Source organism: Mastigoproctus giganteus, chromosome 1 (genome assembly GCF_048544385.1).
Source record: "Mastigoproctus giganteus isolate SK-2022 chromosome 1, ASM4854438v1, whole genome shotgun sequence".
NCBI lineage: Eukaryota > Metazoa > Arthropoda > Arachnida > Uropygi > Thelyphonidae > Mastigoproctus > Mastigoproctus giganteus.
The window spans coordinates 278,912,424-278,933,153 of record NC_143575.1 but is presented as its reverse complement, the minus strand read 5'-3'; the positions used below and the strand labels follow the sequence as shown (position 1 = coordinate 278,933,153).

At 38.1% G+C, this 20,730-nt stretch overlaps 1 protein-coding gene across 1 annotated transcript in view; it reads left to right on the top strand.

Moving 5' to 3' along the window:
• The first annotated feature begins 1,820 nt into the window (after positions 1-1,820).
• LOC150092028 (translationally-controlled tumor protein homolog) overlaps positions 1,821-20,730 on the top strand; it is a 67,656-nt gene continuing 48,746 nt past the window's right edge. The window contains exons 1-2 of the mRNA XM_090386655.1: positions 1,821-1,934; positions 2,024-2,094. Coding sequence (XP_090242781.1) covers positions 1,907-1,934; positions 2,024-2,094 — 99 coding nt within the window. The 5' untranslated portion in view covers positions 1,821-1,906. The remainder of the gene's footprint in view (positions 1,935-2,023; positions 2,095-20,730) is intronic.

The following is a 20,730-nucleotide window of genomic DNA, read 5'->3' as shown; positions in this document are numbered from 1 at the left end:
CGTTCTTGGAGACAGTGATTTTCTTATATATCCATTTGGAAGCTCGTTGTTTTTGAGAGGATTGGTGGAGAAGACTGTTTTGTGGACTCCGTAGAGCGACAGTGACACACATCACCGTAGACTTCAACGAGGGAGGTGCCAGAAATGTCTCAACCAAGACCATCACCCCGATCATTACCCACAATAGGTTATGGGAGCTGCCCAACCACCAAAGTCCCATTGCTAAAACTATGATTCTACGCCTCAACTGGGCGAAAGAACCTTGGATAATTGGACATGGGCCTCCTGGTCCGATGAATCCAGTTTCCAGTTATTGGGACCGGACAGGAGGGTGCCTATTTGCGGAAACCGCACGAAGCTATGTAGCCACTATGTCAACAAGGAACTGTTGAAGCAGGTGGACGATCGGTAGTGGCCTGGGATGTGGTCAACTGGCACACGTTCGGACCTATGGTACGTTTAGATGCATCTCTGAACGGTCCGGATTACGCGTCCAACTTGCAGACCATCTGCATCCCTTCATGGTCATCGGGCACCTACAAGGCAATGGACTCTTCCAGCAGGACAATACACATCCCCGCAGAATCATGGTGACTAGAACATGGTTCCAAGAGTATTTCGCATATGTTACAACCATGGAACGTCCTCCCTGTTCATCGACCACGAAATCTACGGAGTATCTTTGGGATGCTGTGGAAAGATCCGTTCGACCTTTGGATCCACCACTCAGGAATCAAATTTAAAAAAATCAAATTATTATTTTAGGGTTTGCCCTAATCGAATACATAACCCGTATTTGTGTCTATAAATTGCGTGTGTTCTATTGTCGATTTGTCTGTTTTGCTGTGGAGAAAAACCTTGCTATCTACGCCTGAGACCGAGTAACTCAGCCACGGAGTGTAAAAAGCCCATTAAAATTCTGCGCGTCATCGACGGGATTCGAATCCAGGTCTTTTCCACCCGGTGTGGGGAGGACGGTGAGGATACCACTGTGCTACCGCGCAGACTCTTATCTTCCACCCAGGAATGCACCGGAATTATGGACAGAGGTTCAACTAGCTTGGATTGAAATACTTCTGGAATGCTTTCGTGAAATAGTAGGCTGAAAAGCTTGCTGTGTGACTGTCTTGAAGGAAGAGATTAAAGTTTCTTTTCCCTGCATTGAGCTAAGTTCCCTCTTCCAGGTATGATAATTTGCTTCCTTTGAAAGCCATTAATAATAAATTCCGTTTATTAGCTATTAGTCAGGATTACCATACAATACAGAGAGGGAACATAAAGACAAACAGATCACTGGTTGCAAGTTTGTCCAGAAGCATAAAGGACAAAGTGATAGAACGACCTAGCCTTGTCCTTGATGTATCACCTATAATGATCAGAATTACGGTGACAATGACAAGCATGCACGGGACAACCAATGAAACAGCTACGGGGGCTTACAAAATAATGGAAACTAACATAAAATACAATAATAAAATGATAGAAATAATAATAATACTAATGATAATGAGACAACTAAAACAAAATTCTTACGATACTTAAAAAAAATGGTTTGAAATATTGTTAATAAATTAATTGTTAATATTGTTAATGTTTGAAATACTGCATAATGTATTTTAAACGATCGCTGATTTTGCTAAAGTACAATTACTAAAATTTTGTATTGTTTTTTGATGCTACTGAAACTGCTGACTGATTAAAATTAATATAAATAATAAATATTAAATAAAAAATAAATGAATAATTTAAAATGACGTTTAAGGCTTTCATTCAAAAGAAATAATGTTCCAATATGCGCAGAAGCGCCCTCGCGCTTTCTAGGTACCTCCTCTCTTTTTTCGTCAGTATTTGACGAACGTAGTCGGTATTTTCTTCTCGATTATAATCTACTTTAATCTCCGTCAAAATGATTATTTTTAAGGATCTATTGACTGGTAAGTATTTGAATAGAATATCTCGTTTTATTTTATATATTATTTAATTTGTGAGTTCAGATTAGATCGTGATGTAATTAATTTTTCAGGCGATGAAATGTTCACCGACTCATCGAAGTTCAGATTAGTGGACGACTGTCTGTTTGAAGTTGAATGTAATGTAAGTTTAATATTTTTGTATTTTAATTTTAATTGTTTTTCAAATTGTGATAAGCCATTATGTTATTAAAAGTAAACAGAAAGTAAATAGCACGTTAGCTTTGAACATCGTAACCTTTGAACTTCGTAGACATTTTGGATTCGTCTTTTTAAGGTTTTGTAGCATTGCAGACCCCTAGACATTTTAATAGATCATGTTAGAGATTAGTTTTTCTTCTCTAAAATATGGAAAACATGTTAACCTTAATGTGTAATCGAAATTAATTTTTTATTTTGTTATGGGACGTGTGAAGTTGCGATTATCAAACCCAGACGCGAATTAGTTGCTAAAAAAAGATGAGCGTTATCGTCAAAGCCTAGTGACTCATTCTTGCTGCAGTGATAGCCCGATAGGCAAAAATCATATTATCATATGTTGTATAGCTTTAAGATTTGTGAAGTCCATTTCCGGTTTTCATAGTAATGTTTTGTCGTATTGCACTATATATTAATTGAATTAAGGGCCAGCTTATTGTTGCACGCAATGGATCATTATATACTTGACAAAATTTGTAGGTTGTGTATTTTTTATTTGAAAAAAAAAACAGAAAGCTAATGATAGTCCTTCGATTTAATACAGAAAGCAAGAATCGTTTTGAAATATTGTATACATTTTAGGAACATTACTTTTGTAATGATTTACTTTACTTTTATTGAGCTATAATAGACCAGTTAACATCAATTTAGCATTAGTAGAGGCATATGACTCAAGAAGCTTATATAGCATCAGCCAAAAAAAAAAAAAAACCCCTTCCCATTTCATCCATTCATTAACTTCAAATGTTTGTCTAGTTCTGCCTTGAATTTACTTAAGCTTTCATCTGTTGTATAAGACAGATGAAAGTTTGTATCAACAATCAACCACCTGCTGGCTAAAGATAAATTTCCACACATCTATTCTTTAATTGTCTTTCCTAAATTTCAATTTATGTCCTTTCTCTGGTTCATAATTGGAGCAAGTGGAAGAATCCCATCCGAATTGAGCCTGCACAACCCATCAAGGCCTTACAAACCTCAATCAGATCACCTCACAGGTTCCTAGTCTCCAGACACTGCAATTTGCAGATCTTAAGTCTCTTCGTAAGAGCAATCCTTTGTTCCATTCACCAATCTCATTGCCCTTCTCTATACTCATTCCAATAGCTCTACATCCTTCTTAAAATGAGGCCTCCAGACCTGTATACAGTACTCAAGGTGTGGTCTGACCATTACCTTATACAAGGGGATAATCACTTCTTTATCCGTGCTAGCAAAATTCCTGTAGATGATTGACAAGACACCATGAGCTACTCTTGCAGACCATCTGCACTGCTCAGAAAACTTCATACCTGCCTGCACAATTACCCCCAGGTTCTTTTTGTTCTCTACCACTGTCAGTGTAGTACCATAGAGTTGATACGTTGCTCTGGGGTTACTGCTTCCCATATGCAGTACTTTACATTTGTCAATGTTAGTTGACAAATGTAAAGTCAACTAATAAATGTAAAGTCAACTAATAAAATAATGTAAAGTCAACTAATAAAAGTCAACTGACAAATGTAAAGTCAAATAAATGTAAAGTCAACTTCAGTTGCCACCTCTCAGCCCATCTGCTCAACTTTTCTAGATCCTGTTGCAGTAGCATACTGTCATTAGTGTCATGAACAACACTGCCAACCTTTGTATCATCTGCAAACTTGGACATTAAGCCTGATATAACTTCAATATCGTTGATAATTATAGAAAACAACAATGGGCCCAAACCAAACCCTGGGGGATTCCACTAATAATACAGTATTAGTCCATGAAGAGCAGTTGCCATTGATTACCACTCTCTGCCATCTCCAACTCAACCATCCCTTTATCCATTGCAGCAACTTGCCCTTAATGCTGAACTGTTCCGATTTGTACAGGAGTCTTCCATGTGCAATAGTATCAAAAGATATTCTGAAATCCAAGTATATGATATAAAAAAAATTTTTTGCAACCAGTTCTTTTGTGATCTCATTGTAGTATCCAATCAAATTGGTCAGACAAGACTTTCCCTTAACAAACCCATGTTCTGTCTGAACTATAACTGCCGTGTTGTCTAGATCAGTGGTTCTCAATTTTTTTTTGTTTGTGACCTACTTTTTGAGTGTCTGAGTTTCATTCACCTCTGTGGCCCCACCCCTCATATTGTTTAATTATGATAAATGTGATTTTATAATAAATATGTACTTTTATCAACTACACTTTTTATTTATAACATGTATTATTTGTTTATAATATAATGTAAGGAATATGAATAAAAAAGGGGGGGGAGTTATTAACTACAATCTTTATTTATAATCGGATTTTTATTCATTTTGTGTATTCACAATGTATAATTATGTTCCTAAAAAATATATTATGAGAATATTATTGTCCCTTAGTTTAGTAAGATCCTTCGGGGTCTCACTAATTTTTTTTTTTTTTTATATATATTAGTAATAATTTTATTTTCGAAGTGAACTTTTGGTGGCCACTCAGTTTCCATGGCCCCCAATTTTACGACTTTTACCTGTGGACCCTTTCAGAAATATGTCATGGCCCCTGTTGAGAACCACTGGTTTAGAGGCACTCCTGCTTTTCCTGAAAGCTATAGACACATGTAGAGGTTAGAAGTTAAAAAGGTACCATGTTCACTTGACAAAGGATGAGGTCATATACATTTGGCATGATTGGGGTTGTAAATAATCAACAAATTAATGACTTATTCACAATTTTAGATGTTCTGAAGATGTTCTTCTAGTTGAAATGAAAAATGATAACAATAAACGGTGGTGCGATCATATAAAGCGGCAGAATTTACATACATCATAATATAAATTGTTTGGGATTTTTTTTTGATTACAATAAGCAGCCGATAACATTAACTGGTATTTATAGCCATAATTATGAGAGCATCCTTAGATTCAGGGTAGGTCCCTATGGACTGTAGAAGTGCAAATGTATCCCCAATTCAAAAAGGGAAATTGAAAGGTGACATAAGTAATTGCAGACCTGTTAGGTTAACATCTATTTGTGGGAGAAAAAATCTAACCTAGTTAAAGAAATAATGCAAGACCATCTAGATAAGGCCGCAATTATACTTCAGACAGCATGGATTTGTTGAGGGGAGATATTGTCCGATCAATCTGATTGGATACTATTAAGCTGTAACAAAGGAACCGGATGTAAAAATTAATTTTGATATCATATACTTGGGCCTTGCGAAAGTTTTTGATACTGTTGAGTATAAAAGACTGCTGTACAAATTGGAGCAGTGTGGCATTTGGGTGAGTTACTGCTATGGATAAAGGGATGGTTGAGTGAGAGATGTGGTTATTAATAGATACTGCTTGTTTTGGACTAATGTTATTGGTGGAGTCCCCCAGGGATTTGTGTGCTGGGCTGATTGTCATTTTCTACCAGTACAGCTCATAGGATTTTGTCAATGATGTAGAGCAGTGGTTTTCAGCCAGGGTGCCATGGCATCTTAGGGGGCTGCAACAACATTTCAGGGGTGCTGCATAATTTACGTTTAAGTTACTTAAACTTTTTTTTTTTAAATTTATATATTCATTTCATTATAAAAAGGTGTACGGTATCTTTTTAATTTAATTGATCTTTATTTAGTACCTCTATATAAAGAATAAAATTATACAGTATATATATAATTTGTATTATAAATTGTAATTTTGTTTATAGCTATATTATTGTAATAACTATCGTATAATGTATTTTTAAAATTTTATATATATATATATATATACACACACATACATTCAGAGAGATCTAACAGGAAGAAAATTGAGTAGGGGTGCCATTATAAAGGTTGAAAGTTACTGATGTAGAGGAACTTTGCAAGCATAAGAAGTGATTAAGACAATGGCTAGGCTGCATTTTGTGTACTGCTACAAGTCTGGAGACCTAATTTTAGGAACGATGTAGATCTGCTGAAACAGGTGCCAGCAAGGGCAAAAAACTTTGAAGGGAACAAATGGTGCTCTTAGTATTAGCATTAGTGGAAGCATATGCTGCAAGAAAGCAAGTTTATACATCAAGAGTCAAAAAAAACCTTCCCATTTCACACATCCATGATTATGGATGAATGGATATATGATGAACTGAGTATTATGGTGAATGTGAGTGACTGATTGAGAGACTAAACATTGTGGTGAATGTGAGTGATTGTTAAACTGAATTGTTAGTTTATATTAAATGACTGAAATAATTAAGTTTAAATTCATTGATTGATAAATGACCTCTGAGCAGAAGAATAACAGTAAACTGAGAGTCACTGTGGTATCCTTGTGTGAATGAATGTGAGTGACTAGTGGGGTAAATGTGGAAGCCTAAGTAGTTGTGGGAAATGTGAATGACTGAATGAGAATGGCTGACTGTTTTGGTGAATGGGAAACTAAGTTGAGTGTGTGGATGAATAAATGACTATTTGCATTACTGGATGAATGTTGAAGTGCATGAGTGAAAATAAGAGTACAAGAGATTGATTGGCTGATATTGACTAATCAAATCAACTGAATGAAAGAACAGAAGTAATAATACATGACATAAAAGAAACTTTTACCCCATTATATTAAGGCCAAATAAATATGCGAATGTCTGTTAATTTGACCAATTACTTTAATTAGTTATCCTTTGGTATAGGCTAGATTAAACGATGTTTGGTTACTGATATGTTACATTTGCCGTATTGATTGCATATCCCCCCCCCCCTCGGTGTAAAAGATGATGGATGAATGAACAAACCAAAAAAAACATGTAAAATGGTAAAAAAAAAAAAAAATTGGCCTCACAGACATTCTCTCAGATATGCCAGACAAGCTGTACTTGTTACCTGGGAGTCTAAAACGCTGATGGAACTGATATGCAGGTGATATTCAAGTCACGTGCACCCAATTTCGGCAAAGGTTGGATGGTCTGTGACAGCCAAATCCTCTGCTTGCACCTTCACGATGGTGGGACTGTTAGTAATCCTGGTTATAACCTCCATGCACAAGCACACGGTGGGTGACCACTCAGGTGTGAACCAACATAGGTAAGGGTCAAGGTGTGGCGCCCACACCACATGAAGGAATGCCACCCCTCTGTTACGAGGCAATACTAAGTGGTAGATTATTCTCATCAACTGGTGCAATGCCACCACTTTGCTTATTGGAGGCTTGAAGTGGTGGAACCCATGTTTAGTCTCCAGAGCTAAGTTCTGGTCAACCCTTTCCCATCTCTTCCATCATGCAGTGCGACTGATGACTTTTGAGGTTATGATGAACATCATGACAAGATCCAATCTTCCTTATATTTCGAGGGTATATCTCTAAAGCGGTGTTTGCAGGCTGGATGCTAGTTAGTACATCGGACCGAATCTATTGGTAACTCTTTAGGAGGCTTCTGGATCAGCTAGTGTATAATCATGCTACCTCTACTCTGCCAGATAGTGACTGGAGGGAGTCCGAGTAGTGTGTATGTGGGGGGCATTGTCGAGACCACATTATTTCAAGAAATTAGGTATATTCTTACCATGTGTAAGCCATATCTAAAAATTTCATTACTTTAGCATTAGCATTAGTAGAGGCATTTGATGCAAGAAAGCAAGCTTATGCAGCATCAGCCAAAAAAAAAAAAAAAAAAAAAGTAACATAAATAAATAAAAATAACCACTTCCACTTCACCCCTCTGTCAGTTCGAAATACCTGTCCAGCTGAGCCTTAAACTTATTTAGGAGGCTATCAACTGCCACGACAAGGGATGGAAGTCTGTTCCACCCACCAACCACCCGCTGGCTAAAGGCAAATTTCCGCACATCTATCCTACATCTGTCTTTCCTCAATTTGAATTTATGCCCTCTCAGGTGATTATTCTGAGCAAGAGGAAGAATCCCATCAGCATTGAGCATGCTCAAACCATTCAAGGCTTTGTACACCTCTATCAGATCACCTCGCTGGTGCCTAGTTTCCAGACACTGTAATTCGCAAAACTTAAGCCTTTCTCCGTAAGAGCACCCCTTTGTCCCATTCACCAATCTAGTTGCCCTTCTCTGTACTCGTTCCAGCAGCTCTACATCCTTCTTGAAATGAGGCCTCCAGGCCTGTATACAGTACTCTAGGTGTGGCCTGACCATTGCCTTATACAAGGGAATAATCACCTCCTTATCCCTGCTAGAAAAATTCCTATATATCATTGACAATACACCATGAGCTACTCTTGCAGCCCGTCTGCACTGCTCAGAGAACTTCATATCTGCCTGCACAACCACCCCCAGGTCCCTTTCATTCTCTACCACTGTCAGTGTAGTACCACAGAGTTGATACGTTGCTCTGGGGTTGCTGTTTCCCATATGTAGTACTTTACATTTGTCAATGTTAAACTTCATTTGCCACCTCGAAGCCCATCTGCTCAACCTTTCCAAATCCTGTTGCAGCAGCATAGTGTCAGTAGTGTCCTTGACAACCCTGCCAACCTTCGTATCGTCTGCAAACTTGGACATTAAGCCTGATATACCATCATCAATATCATTTATAAATACAGAAAACAATAAAGGACCCAATACTGAACCCTGAGGGACTCCACTAATAACATTAGTCCACGATGAGCAGTGTCCATTGATTACCACTCTCTGTCTTCTCCCCCTCAACCACCCCTTTATCCATAGCAGCAATTTGCCTCCAATGCCACACTGCTCCAATTTGTGCAGCAGTCTTCCATGTGCAACAGTATCAAAAGCCTTTCTAAGATCCAAGTATATAATATCAAAGTTATTCCCTGCATCCAGTTCTTTTGTGGCTGCATCATAGTATCCAATCAAATTGGTCAGGCAAGACTTACCCTTAAGAAAACCATGCTGTGTCCTAGCTATAACTGAAGTCTTGTCTAGATGATCCTGCAGTGCTTCTTTCACCAGTGCCTCCATTAATTTTCCTGGAACAGAAGTTAAACTCACAGGTCTATAATTACTTGTGTCAGCCTTTGATCCCCCTTTGTGAATTGGGGTCACATTTGCACATCTCCAGTCCATGGGTACCTCCCCTGAGTCCAAGGAAGCTCTCATAATTATGGCTAAGGGTTTGCTTACCTCCTTTAATATAACTGGATAGATCCCATCCACCCCAGGTGCCTTTCTTGTGTTTATCTTCAACAATTTCTCCTCCACTTTGCTCTCAGTTATTATAAGATTCTCTAGCTTACTGCTAGAGTTGAATACACCTCTGGCATTCCCCTCGCTGAAATACTCCTCATGTGTGAATGTCGATGCAAAATATTCATTTAGTTTGTTAGCTACCTGAGCAGGGTCATCAACAGTTGACCCATCGATCTCAAGTGGACCAATCTGATTCATCCCCTTCCTTCTAGAGTTTACATAAGTAAAGAACTCTTTGCTGTTTTTCTACGCATCCCTTGCCAAGGATCTCTCGTAATCTGCCTTCGCCTGCCTAACCTCCTTTGTAACTTGGGCAAAGGAGTAACTTCATACAGCATGTCCCATACTTTGTAACTTCATACAGCATGTCCCCCCTACTTTTCCTTACTATTGAATACACCATGAATTGTCAAACTAATAGAGTAAGCTTATCTGCAAAAAAGATCTAAACTTCCCAAACACCTCCTAGTTCATTTCAAAAATATGTGGTCTCAATTCTAATCTCAACGATGTCCATTTCCACTGGCAGTCTGCCAAACCCCATGTACTTTTTCTGACAGGTTCTCAGTTATCGGTTGATTCAATTACTGCTCATCTCAGTTGTCCAAATTATTCCCTGTGTGATTCCTTTTGCCTCAAAAGTGGGACTTGTGCATATGTCCGTTCTGATATTCCCTGTCAGAGATTTGGTAATTTGGAATCTCCTCTTTTCGATCCTCTCTGGCTTAAAATCTCTCTACCTCATTGTCAAATTCATCTGTTGTCTCTACCGTTCTCCCAACTCCACTAATTACTTGGAGCTCTTTGACTTTCTCTCTTTGCAACTTGACTTTCTCCAGTCCAACTTTCCTAACAGTGAGGTAATTTTCCTTGGTGATTTTAGTGTTCAAAACTCCAGCTGGCTTCCATTTTCTAGTCGCACTGACCGAGCTGGTTGAGATGCTGAGGCTTTTGCAATTACTAATGGCGTTGTAGAGATTGTTCATTTACCTACAAGAATACCAGACAATCCTAACCATACAGCCAACATGCTTGAAGTTTTTCTCACCAACAAGCCTTCTAAGTACAGGGTCAAAGTGAGTGGTGCTTTAGGCACCTCAGATCACAACTTGGTGATTGTTTCTTCTCCAGTGGGGCCTTTATCTCATGTGTATTCCCAACCTTGTATTGTTTAGCATTACAAGAATGCAAAATGGGATGACCTGTGAGATTTCTTTTCCTTGGTTGGATTACTGTTTCAAAACTTCTGATGTCAACGTTTGCTCAGATTATGGCAATGAAATTATTCTTGTGGGAATGCAATCCTTTATTCCACACTCCACTTTAAAATCTCATGCTAAGGCTGTTCAAGAGAAGAATTTTGGATATCGTAATTTGCTTGATTCCAATTCTTCAGTTTCATTTTCTGCATATACCAAAGCTCGCAACAATTGTAAAGCACTTATTAATCAGTCCAGAGTAGATTTTGAAGAGTAGAATTGCTTCTTGCCCTAATGGTAGCCGAGCATTGTGGTCTCTTGCCAAAGCTATTGGTCACAACTTTTGCCCATCTCTGTCAAAACCAGATGATTCTATTGTCACTTCAGCAAAGGATAAAGCTGACCTTCTAGCATCCCATTTTTCTTCCAATTATGTATTAATGATCTTGGTAAAACACCCACACCATTGCCAACACGCTCCATTCAATGCCTCCTGTGGTCTTCTGTCAAAAGGATGTCAGAAGGATTTTGACGAATCTTGATGTTCCAGGTCCTGATGGTATTTCTCCACTTGTTCTCAAAACCTGTCCTTTTCTTTGCCACCTTTTTTCATTTTCTTATTCCAAAGGTGTTTTTCCTTCTGCTTGGAAATTTGCTCATATTTGCTCATAACCAATTGTAATTGGTTATCCAGTTTTCTGTCTGATTGCTGACGGAGGGTGATAGTAAGTGGCTCTGTCTTCTAACTTCTCCACTAATGCTGGTGGACCCCAAGGTTCAGTTCTCTCCCCCCACTGTTTTCCTCTTGTATATTAATGACCTTCCATTGGCCAAAAATCCCATCCATAATTTTGCTGATTAAAGCACATTGCATTCCACTTTCCAGTTTGAGAAACCTCGCCCTGCTTAATCAGCTTCAATTTCTCGAAAATCTGCTACCAATTCCATAAATGCCGATCTTCAGGTAATTCTCCAGTGGGGCAAAGACAACTTAGTTGATTTCAATCCTTCTATAACTTCTTGTCTTATATCTTCTGCTTCTATGCTTTTCTTTGGTCACACTCCGATTTCTAGGAAAAATGATATATCTCTTTTGGGGATTACCCTGACTTCTAATCTCTCTCTCTCTTGGCCCAAGCACATTACAAATATTGCTTTCTCTTCATCTAAAAAACTTGGTTTTCTCTTTTGCTCTCGGCGTTACTTTTCTTCCAAACAGCTGTTCACTCTACAAATCGCAAATCCGCCCTACCATGGATTATTGTCCCCACGTCTGGGGCCGTGCCCCCAAAATCTCTCTCAGGCTTCTAGATTCCATTCATAAGAGGGCAGTTAGATTAATTAATGACTTCTAACAGTCTCTCCACTCGCTGTCTCATAGACTTACTGTTTCTGCTGCATGCTTTTTCTACAGATACTTCCATGGGCACTGTTCTTCCGAATTGGCTTCTATAATTCCTGCTCTCTCTTTCAAACCAGTCCGAACACATGCTGCCACCAGTCAACATCTGTTTATTGTCCTACTTCAAACTCACACAACCAACTTTAACAAGTCCAGTAGGAACAAGTTCAAAATGTAAATCCAGAGTGGAATCAGAAGTCACTAGTTGATGATGGTATCACTGTTAACATCTTCCTTGTTTAATCATTCAACTGCCATTATCTGGAACAACCTTCCTTCATATGTATTTCCTGAAAATTAATCTACAGAAGTTCAAGTCTAATGTCAACATATCTTCTTTCATCATCTCAACCTCCAACCCAAGCATGGTACTAAGTACTATAGGTTCTAATACCTCTCATTTGGGGTTTTCATAAAAAATATATATATATATATGAAATGTAAAAAAAAAAAAAAATTAGAAAATCTAAAGTCAAAGAAAAAGTATAAAATTGAAAATGTAAGTAAAAATTATAAAGTAAAATCGTGTGAATGTTGAGTGAATGAAAGTTGTTATTAATTGCATGTTGTTTCTTAGCCTCTCCACCAGACAGACTGATGGCTATACAGGCCCTCAGGGGTGCCTCATGGCTATCCCAGCTGACACTGTGCTGTAGCTTTCCTTAGCTGGAAAAGGATTGGTGTGGGATGCTGACACTGGCCATGAGGGTAATCCCCAGGGCAATATGGGACAGAGCTGCGAAAAACACACTCCATAGGGATCTCTTTTCCTATGTTCTTTTATTCTTACTGCTTGGGATGGTTGAGTCTCCTCCCACCCTGGGTGGTCCCAAACCCCCTTTTGCCTGATCAAGGGACAGCATACCATGAAATGTAATCCACTAAATGGATACCATAACCTAAAGAGATAAAGGAAGTACCACAAATCTTGGGCAGGACTAGTTCCCATGAAGGATGCCATACCTGGACACTGGACACACTTATGGCTTTCTGCTGCGGGCCACCTTTGCAATCAAATTGGGCTGTCTTGCCTTGTTTACTTTTAATTCCTTCCCAGCAGGATGGGGCATGGCGAGATCTTTTTGAGAGGCTGCTATCGGTCCTTTTGTCATTGGGTATGTGCATGCCTTGCTGACAAAACTGGGGTCATCTTCCCTATTGACCCTAGTCATCAGTCTACCCCCTCTCACTATACACCACAGCGTATGCCCTGCACAATCCAAAATTTAAATTCCAAATGCAATGCTGCAATCGGGTATAATTTTTGACTACAAACCTCATTAGCATCTCACCCCCTAGAATCATGCATGTGTTTTTTTTTTTTTTAGGTCCTAGCCACTGGAAACTAGGAAACTAGGTGGCTGGGTCTGCCAGAGTAAAATATTAGACTACTTGGTATCTGGTCTGCCTCCACAGAGCAATGTTAGGACCCATTAGGGGCCCAGTGCTAAATGGCCAAAATAACAACAGTACATAACACAATATATACAAAATCCATACACTTTTAAATCTCTGAATCACTGGCCTTAGCAGTGAACTATTACACCCACAATGAAAGCAATGCAGAGATGGGGGGAACCCTGGTGCCGTTAGACACGAATACACTATACATCCATTCACATTAGTTGGCTATATGTTGGGATGTTTTCTGACTACGCTTCAGGTGGCTGTATCTTGGCTGCTATTGGTCCTTTTGAGTTTTTAAAATACAAATACTTAATTAAAAATTTAATACCACCTGGCTATTGGTTTAGGAACTACAGAAACTTTATTTTAGAAAAATTTAACAACTGTCTTCAACTTGCTGGAGCTGGATAAGTTGTTCCACAAATTGCAGAAAGACTATAAATGTTTATAAATGATTCATTCAGTGCTGTAAATGTAATTTTAAGAACTTTTGACGTGATATTAGGATTATTCAACTAATTCTGCAAAATGAACATGGCTAATTTTAAATTTAATGGAAAAGTTTGTGCTCTACTAAAATCTGGGAAATTTCCCTTTATAAGTACAGCCAGTCCTCGTATAACACGTGTTTACACTACACGATTTATAAATAGGGGAACAATATCTTATATAACACAAACCGAATTTGCTTATGCATGATTTGCCTTTGTGTTTACAAGAACTGGCAGTTGAATGCAGAATCGCCCCAACTGAACGCAACACAATAGGAATGAAGAGAAGATTCTGAAAATGTATTTGTTTTTTTATATCAGTGAAGGGGAAACACATTTCACCATAATAGCGTAAAATTCCAGCTATCGGTATTATCGCAAATGCAATTAGATCGAGTTTACTACCAGTTTATAACAGATTCCACAAGCAGAAACGCAACTGGAAATTGTTTTTATTGTTTTATGGTAGTAACCCCTAGAAATGTGCTTTAGTAAAATGTGAGGTGTTAATAGTGTATCTCTGCCTTTACGGTGTTGTTTATTTAGCTGCTACATGCGCACACCTTTGTTTATGTGAATCAAGCGTGCCTCCTCATTTTGTAATTGTGCTTTATTCCCTAAAAATGAGTAAAATACTTAAAAGGTGCGAAAAGGAAGCGTCCTGGTGAAGACACTACAGATTCAGAGAGAAAAAGAAAAGCAATATCGATAAACAGAGGCGGACTGGGTCAAAAATTCTTACTCGGGAAAATTTATAGTGGCCTCATACTAAGGCTTATGGCCAGTCTGCCTCTGTCGATAGAGAAAAAATATTAAATTGTGAAACGCTTTGAGCGAAATGAAAGACCATGTGATATTGCACGTGCTACAGACCTAAATGAGGCAACGCCGAGAATTACAAAGAATGCAGAGAAAATAAAAACAACTTTCATAGCAGGAACAACTCAAAGTGTAATTAAAATCCATCAGATTAAGACACAAAGAATTGGAAGAGGTGGAACGGCTGTCATCTGTTTGGATAGAAAATCAAACAAAAAACAAGTTTGCTTATGATAGAAGCAAAAGCATTAGCAATATTTTATTACGTAATAGTCGTAATAAAATACGTAAGTATTTTATTACGACTATTACCTATTTTTCCCATAGGGCCGGTTTATATTGCACGATTTTGCATTTCATGAGGGTTTCTAGGAACACTACTATCGTGTTATACGAGGACTGACTGTATGCTGCATACAGGTTAACGTGTTTTGATGCTTGGACCTGTCCCAGGATGAGGATGGGAATTTTTATAAATTAGGTAAACAGTGAGTGAGGTAAAAAAGTGATGAAGTGTACAACTGTAGTGCTTACAGGGACCCTCAGGTTTTAACAGGATCCTCTAAAGCCCGGGTTCCCAACCTGTGGGGCGGCGGTGCGTTATTTTTAGGAAATTTCACCGCAAAGGTTTTCAACACATTTATTTAAATATAGCTACCTGTGATATTCTACTAGTGGTTGTAATGCTGATTTTTGATAAATGAAAGGAAGTGACTCCACCGCAGATACTTAAAAAATATTAAAAGCCTGCCATGTTCATGTATATTAAACATTTTATGTTATTTCAATTATTTGCAATGGTGGGCCTTTAAAATTTTTTCAAATTTTTGCCGTGATTCATTCCCTAAAAATAAAATATACAAATGAAGTGTTATCATTAGAATAAAATGCTATGTTACAAATAATAAACTGAAAAAAATGTTCCCTCTGATGCAAAATTCATTTTAATCGGTATCTCAATGTGTGAATAACAGACTGTCGAATACGGACCATCAAATAAAGGTGAGTTGCTCTCTTAGCGCAGTTGAAGATCACCCTGTGTGTTTTGCTGATGCTGCCATGTTTGCAATGATGTAATTGAATAATGTCCGTGATGGGCCGTCTAATGTAAACTGGTGCGAACTTAGTTCGCTAATAGTCGACCACCTTTGTTGGAGGATGACACGAGGTTGGCAAACACTCAGCTGCGAATTTTGAAGCTGGTTACCCAGATGCAAGTACAACTATCCCAACATTAAATATTAGGTTAGAATTATATTCTGAAAAATGTGTTTTCTTTATCTTATTAAAAATGCCATTTTTATGCAAATGGCAGGGGTCGCAGGTTACTTGGCTATTATAAAAGGGAGTCGCGACTCAAAAAAGGTTAGGAAACACTGCTCTAAAGAATGGTAATTGGTTCGGGGGTATGATACCTGAAACTAAAATCTGAGCAACTGAATGAAAACAGTTTACAAACATAACTGCTTCTGAAACTTATACAGTTATACCTAGTTAGGTCTCTAGTGGCATCTAGATTTGTGACCATATAGAGATGTACTATAACATATACACTTGAAAGGTGTTTTTCACAACAGGAACTTTTGAAAGTGAAAATACACCATTTGCTTACTTATGGACTGTCATTGGAATTCCAAATCATACACTATCTAGTTTAAGATTTGGTGGGAGCATCTTTCACACTTATGCTGGCACAGAACTGTTAAGACTACTGACTTCTGACTTCTTTCTTTCTTGAATGAAATAAAACTGGACAGTTTACTTTGACTTCATATGACAAAAAGAAAATGTACTGAGAACATATGAACTGTGGTGCAATAAACTATGATCTTAGGAAATCATGTATATATGTTAATATAATTGCTACAATTATTTTGCTGGCATTGGATTGGTTGGTCCTGGTGATTTGGGACCAAAATTACATATCTCCAAAAAACTCGAGTGTTTGGTCTAGAAACTCAGACCATAAATGTGTATAACCACTAGTGGTTTTTTTTATTTATTTATTTTTTTTTTTTGCTGGCTCCCAGCTATGGGCAAATTGGGGGCAGGATTGCAGGCACAAGTCTGTATTGCACTGCTTCTGGTGGGTGCAAGATTTTCATTGGTAATTGCACTGTACAGAATGATAGTTGACCTGGGGCCACCTCCTCATGCCACGGATGGGCATCAGGCAGCAGCTGCTCATATGTTGGCTATCCCTGGTTTCAAAGTGGCCTGACACAAGCAACACAACACATTAATATTTACACACATACACTTACACTTTTTCATGCCCTTTATGCAGAGTTTTTGCACTATCACAGAGAACAAAGGTGGAGATGGGCTAATACCATGATACAAGAACACACACACACACACACACACACACACACACACACCCATTGACTACAAAAGTATATCCAGATCATCTTGCAAGTGCCTAGCCTTCAGATGCTACAATTTGCAGAACTTAAGCCTTTCTTGGTAAGAGCAACCCTTTGTTCAGCTCACCAATCTCATTGCCCTTCTGTGTTCGTTCCTGCAGCTCTGCAACCTTCCTAAAATGAAGTCTCCAGACCCTGTATGCAGTACTCTGGGTGCCCTGACCATTGCCTTTATACAAAGGGATAATCACCGCCTTATCCCTGCTAGCGGAATTCCAGTATATCATTGACAAGACCCGATGAGCTGCTCTGGCAGCTTGTCTGCATTGCTCAGAAAACTTCATGTCTGGCTGCATGGTTACCCCCAGGTCTTTTTTCATTCTTCACTACCCTTAGTGTAGTTACTGCTAGCGATATGCAGTTTTTGCATTTGGCAAAGTTAAACTTCATTTGCCACATTTATCTTCCAGAATACAGGACAATCCTAACCACACACTTGGCACTCTTGATCTTTCTTCTCCCAAACAACCCTTCAAAGTACATGGTCAATATTATCAGTCCTATAGGTACCTCATATCATAACTTGGTGGTCTCTTGTGCAGTGGAGCTTTTCTCGTGTTTATTGACATTACAAAACTGCAAAATGAGATGTGAGATTTTTGTTCTTCTGTTCCTTGGTTGGGTTATTGTTTTAAATCTTGTGATCCAAATGTTTTGCTCAGATCATTGTTGGTGGACTTATTCTTGTAGGGATGAAATCCTTTTTGTAAATCTTGGTTTTCTCTAAATGTGCTGTATGTTCTAAATAAGAATGTTGCTTATCATAATTAGCTTGCATCTAAATCTCCCGCTTCATTTTCTGCCTACATTAAAGCTCACTACGATAATTATTACTGTTATTCTTGTCCAAATGATAACTGAGCGTTCTAGTCACTTTCCCAAAAATATAAAGCTGGCTTAGTAGTATCATACTTCCCTCTCTTGTCCATAGTTTTGCTGTTGGTAACGCACAACATTCCACCTCTCAGTTTGAAAAGCCTTGTCCTGTACAGTTTCAACTTCTTAAACCTCTACCAAGTCATTAAAAACCCATAACCAGTCCTGGGTAACTACTGACCCTGAACAAATTTCAACCATTTTTGCTGTTTATCTACTCTGTTGACATGAAACTCCCAGTAGCTGTGAACAAAAGTGATTTCTTTGGTTTCTTTCACCATTTAAAGTTTGAAAAATCACTATTGGTTATTTTTCAGACAGCTAAGATATAGGATTGTATATGAAATACCAATAACTTTTTAATTATCCCCGAGGTAAACATTTGGCGTTGGCTACCCTAACAAAAGATCTGTCACATGTGTTTTTTTTTTTTCCTATGTTAGTATTAATTATATTAATAATAATATTAATCCAAGAAGAGTGGTGCCCATTAATAAACACTGTATTACCACTCAACTATCCCTTTATCCAAAGCAGTAACTTGCCCTTAATTCCTTAATTCTGCTATATAAACTGCCTCATTTTATATAGCAGTATTTTTTCTGCAATATGATTAAAAGCTTTTCTGGAATCCAAGTATATGATATTAAATATAATTTTTTGCATCAGTTACTGCATCATACTATCCAACCAGATTGGTCAGGCAAGATCTTATGCTGTCACTGTAGTATAATTGCATTCTTGCCTAGATGGTCCTGCATGATTTCTTTAACCAGCGATTCCATTATTTTCCCTGAAACAGTTATGCTAATAGAACATATCACTTTTTGATCCCCCTTTGTGAAGGGGGATTCATTTGCACATCTCTTGTTCATGGGGTCCCTGAATGCTCTGAAAATTCCTGTCCTTGAATCCTTGAATGCTCTCATAAGGGTTTGCTCACCTTCTTTAATATAAATAGATAGAACCACCCTCCCCGGGTGCATATATAATTGGCAATGTATTCAAAACTTGAAAGCATCCAGGCATCTGGACTTTTCTAATTGATTGGGCAAGGAAGCTTCTTTGTGCCAAAAATGTTTTTTTGCACTAGGAGAATGGTAATCCAGTGTTTTTTTTTTTTTTTTTTTTTTTTTTTTACCCCACCATTTCTCACCTTTATTTTATCTAGTAGTAACTTGAGGGGAAAAAAGGTACAGTTTTGTCATTGATGTCATTCTGGTCATTAGCATTAGTAAAGGCACTTGATGCAAGAAAGCAAACTTATGTAGCACCAGCCAAAAAAAAAAACCACCCTTTTCATTTCACCCATCCACTCACTCCAAATGTTTGTCTAGTTCTGCTTGAATCTATTTAAGCTATCAACTTCTACAACAACAGATGGAAGTTTGTTCCAACAATTAACCACCCGCTGGCTAAAGGCAAACTTCTGCACGTCTCCTGCAAACTTCTTGCAGGTGCCTAGTCTCCAGACACCAATTTGCAAAACTTTAGCTCTTTCTTCATAAGAGCAGTCCTTTGTTCCATTGACTAATCTTGTTGTCCTTCTCTGTACTCGTTCCAACATCCTTCTTAAAATGAGGCCTCCAGACTTATATACAGTACTCAAGGTGTGGCCTGACCATTGCCTTATATAAAGGGATAATCACCTCCCTATCCTTGCTAGAAAAATTCCTGTGTATCGTTGACAAGACACCATGAGCTACTCTTGCAGACCGTTGGCACTGCTTAGAAAGCTTCATATCTTTCTGCACAATTACCCCTAGGTCCTTTTCATTTTCTACCACTGTCAATGTAGTACCACACAGTTGATATGTTAATCTGGGGTTACTGCTTCCCGTATGCAGTACGTACTTTACATTTGTCAATGTTAAACTTCTGTTGCCACCTCTCAGCTCACCTGCTCAACTTTTCTAGATCCTGTTGCAGCAGCTTAGTTTCATTAACAACCCTGCCGACCTTCGTATCATCATCTGCAAACTTGGACATTAAGCCTAATATACCATCATCGATATCATTAATATATACAGAAAACAACAATGGTCCCAACACTGAACCCTTGGGGACTCCACATTAGTCCACGAAGAGCAGCATCCATTGATTACTACTCTGTCTTCTCCCAATCAACCATCCCTTTATCCATAGCAGCAGTTTGCCTCCAATGCCACACTGCTTTAATTTCTGCAGCATTCTTCCATGTGCAATAGTATTAAAAGCCTTTCTAAGTTCGAAATACATGATATCAAAGTTAATCTTTGCATCCAGTTCCTTTGTGGCTACATCATAGTATCAAATCAGATTGGTTGTCAACAAAACATTTTTTAAACAATTGTCCTTCCATTCCTTCAGTTTCACTTAATTACTGGAATCATCCATTGGAAAAATGAATATCTTCCGTAGTTTAATACTCGTGTTATGCAAATGAGCCTTGGTTTTTTGTGGGAATGTTTTTTGATCTTTCACTATGGTGAACAGTTTACTCTTAGGAATGCCAAACTGTTTAGCAATATTGTCTTAGAACAAATGCCATTATCTGCAGATTGTAAAATATAAATTTTATATGCAATTGGCAATGCTTCCTGCTTCATAGGAGCCATTGATAAACATACAGGCTATACGTACTGTATAATGAAATGAGTCCAGTCAGTTAATTTCATTATGCTAATGAGTGATTTCCCACAGTCAGCCTGCAACTTGTCTTCATCAAATTAGCATGGTAATAAAAAACCAAAATATAGTGGTGGAAATGTTTGGGTCATTATAGAGAACTTGTTCTCTCTAAAGTGCTGTTTTAAATTTGTTATAACCAATGTAAAATATCTTTAGGTTTATCAGAAATT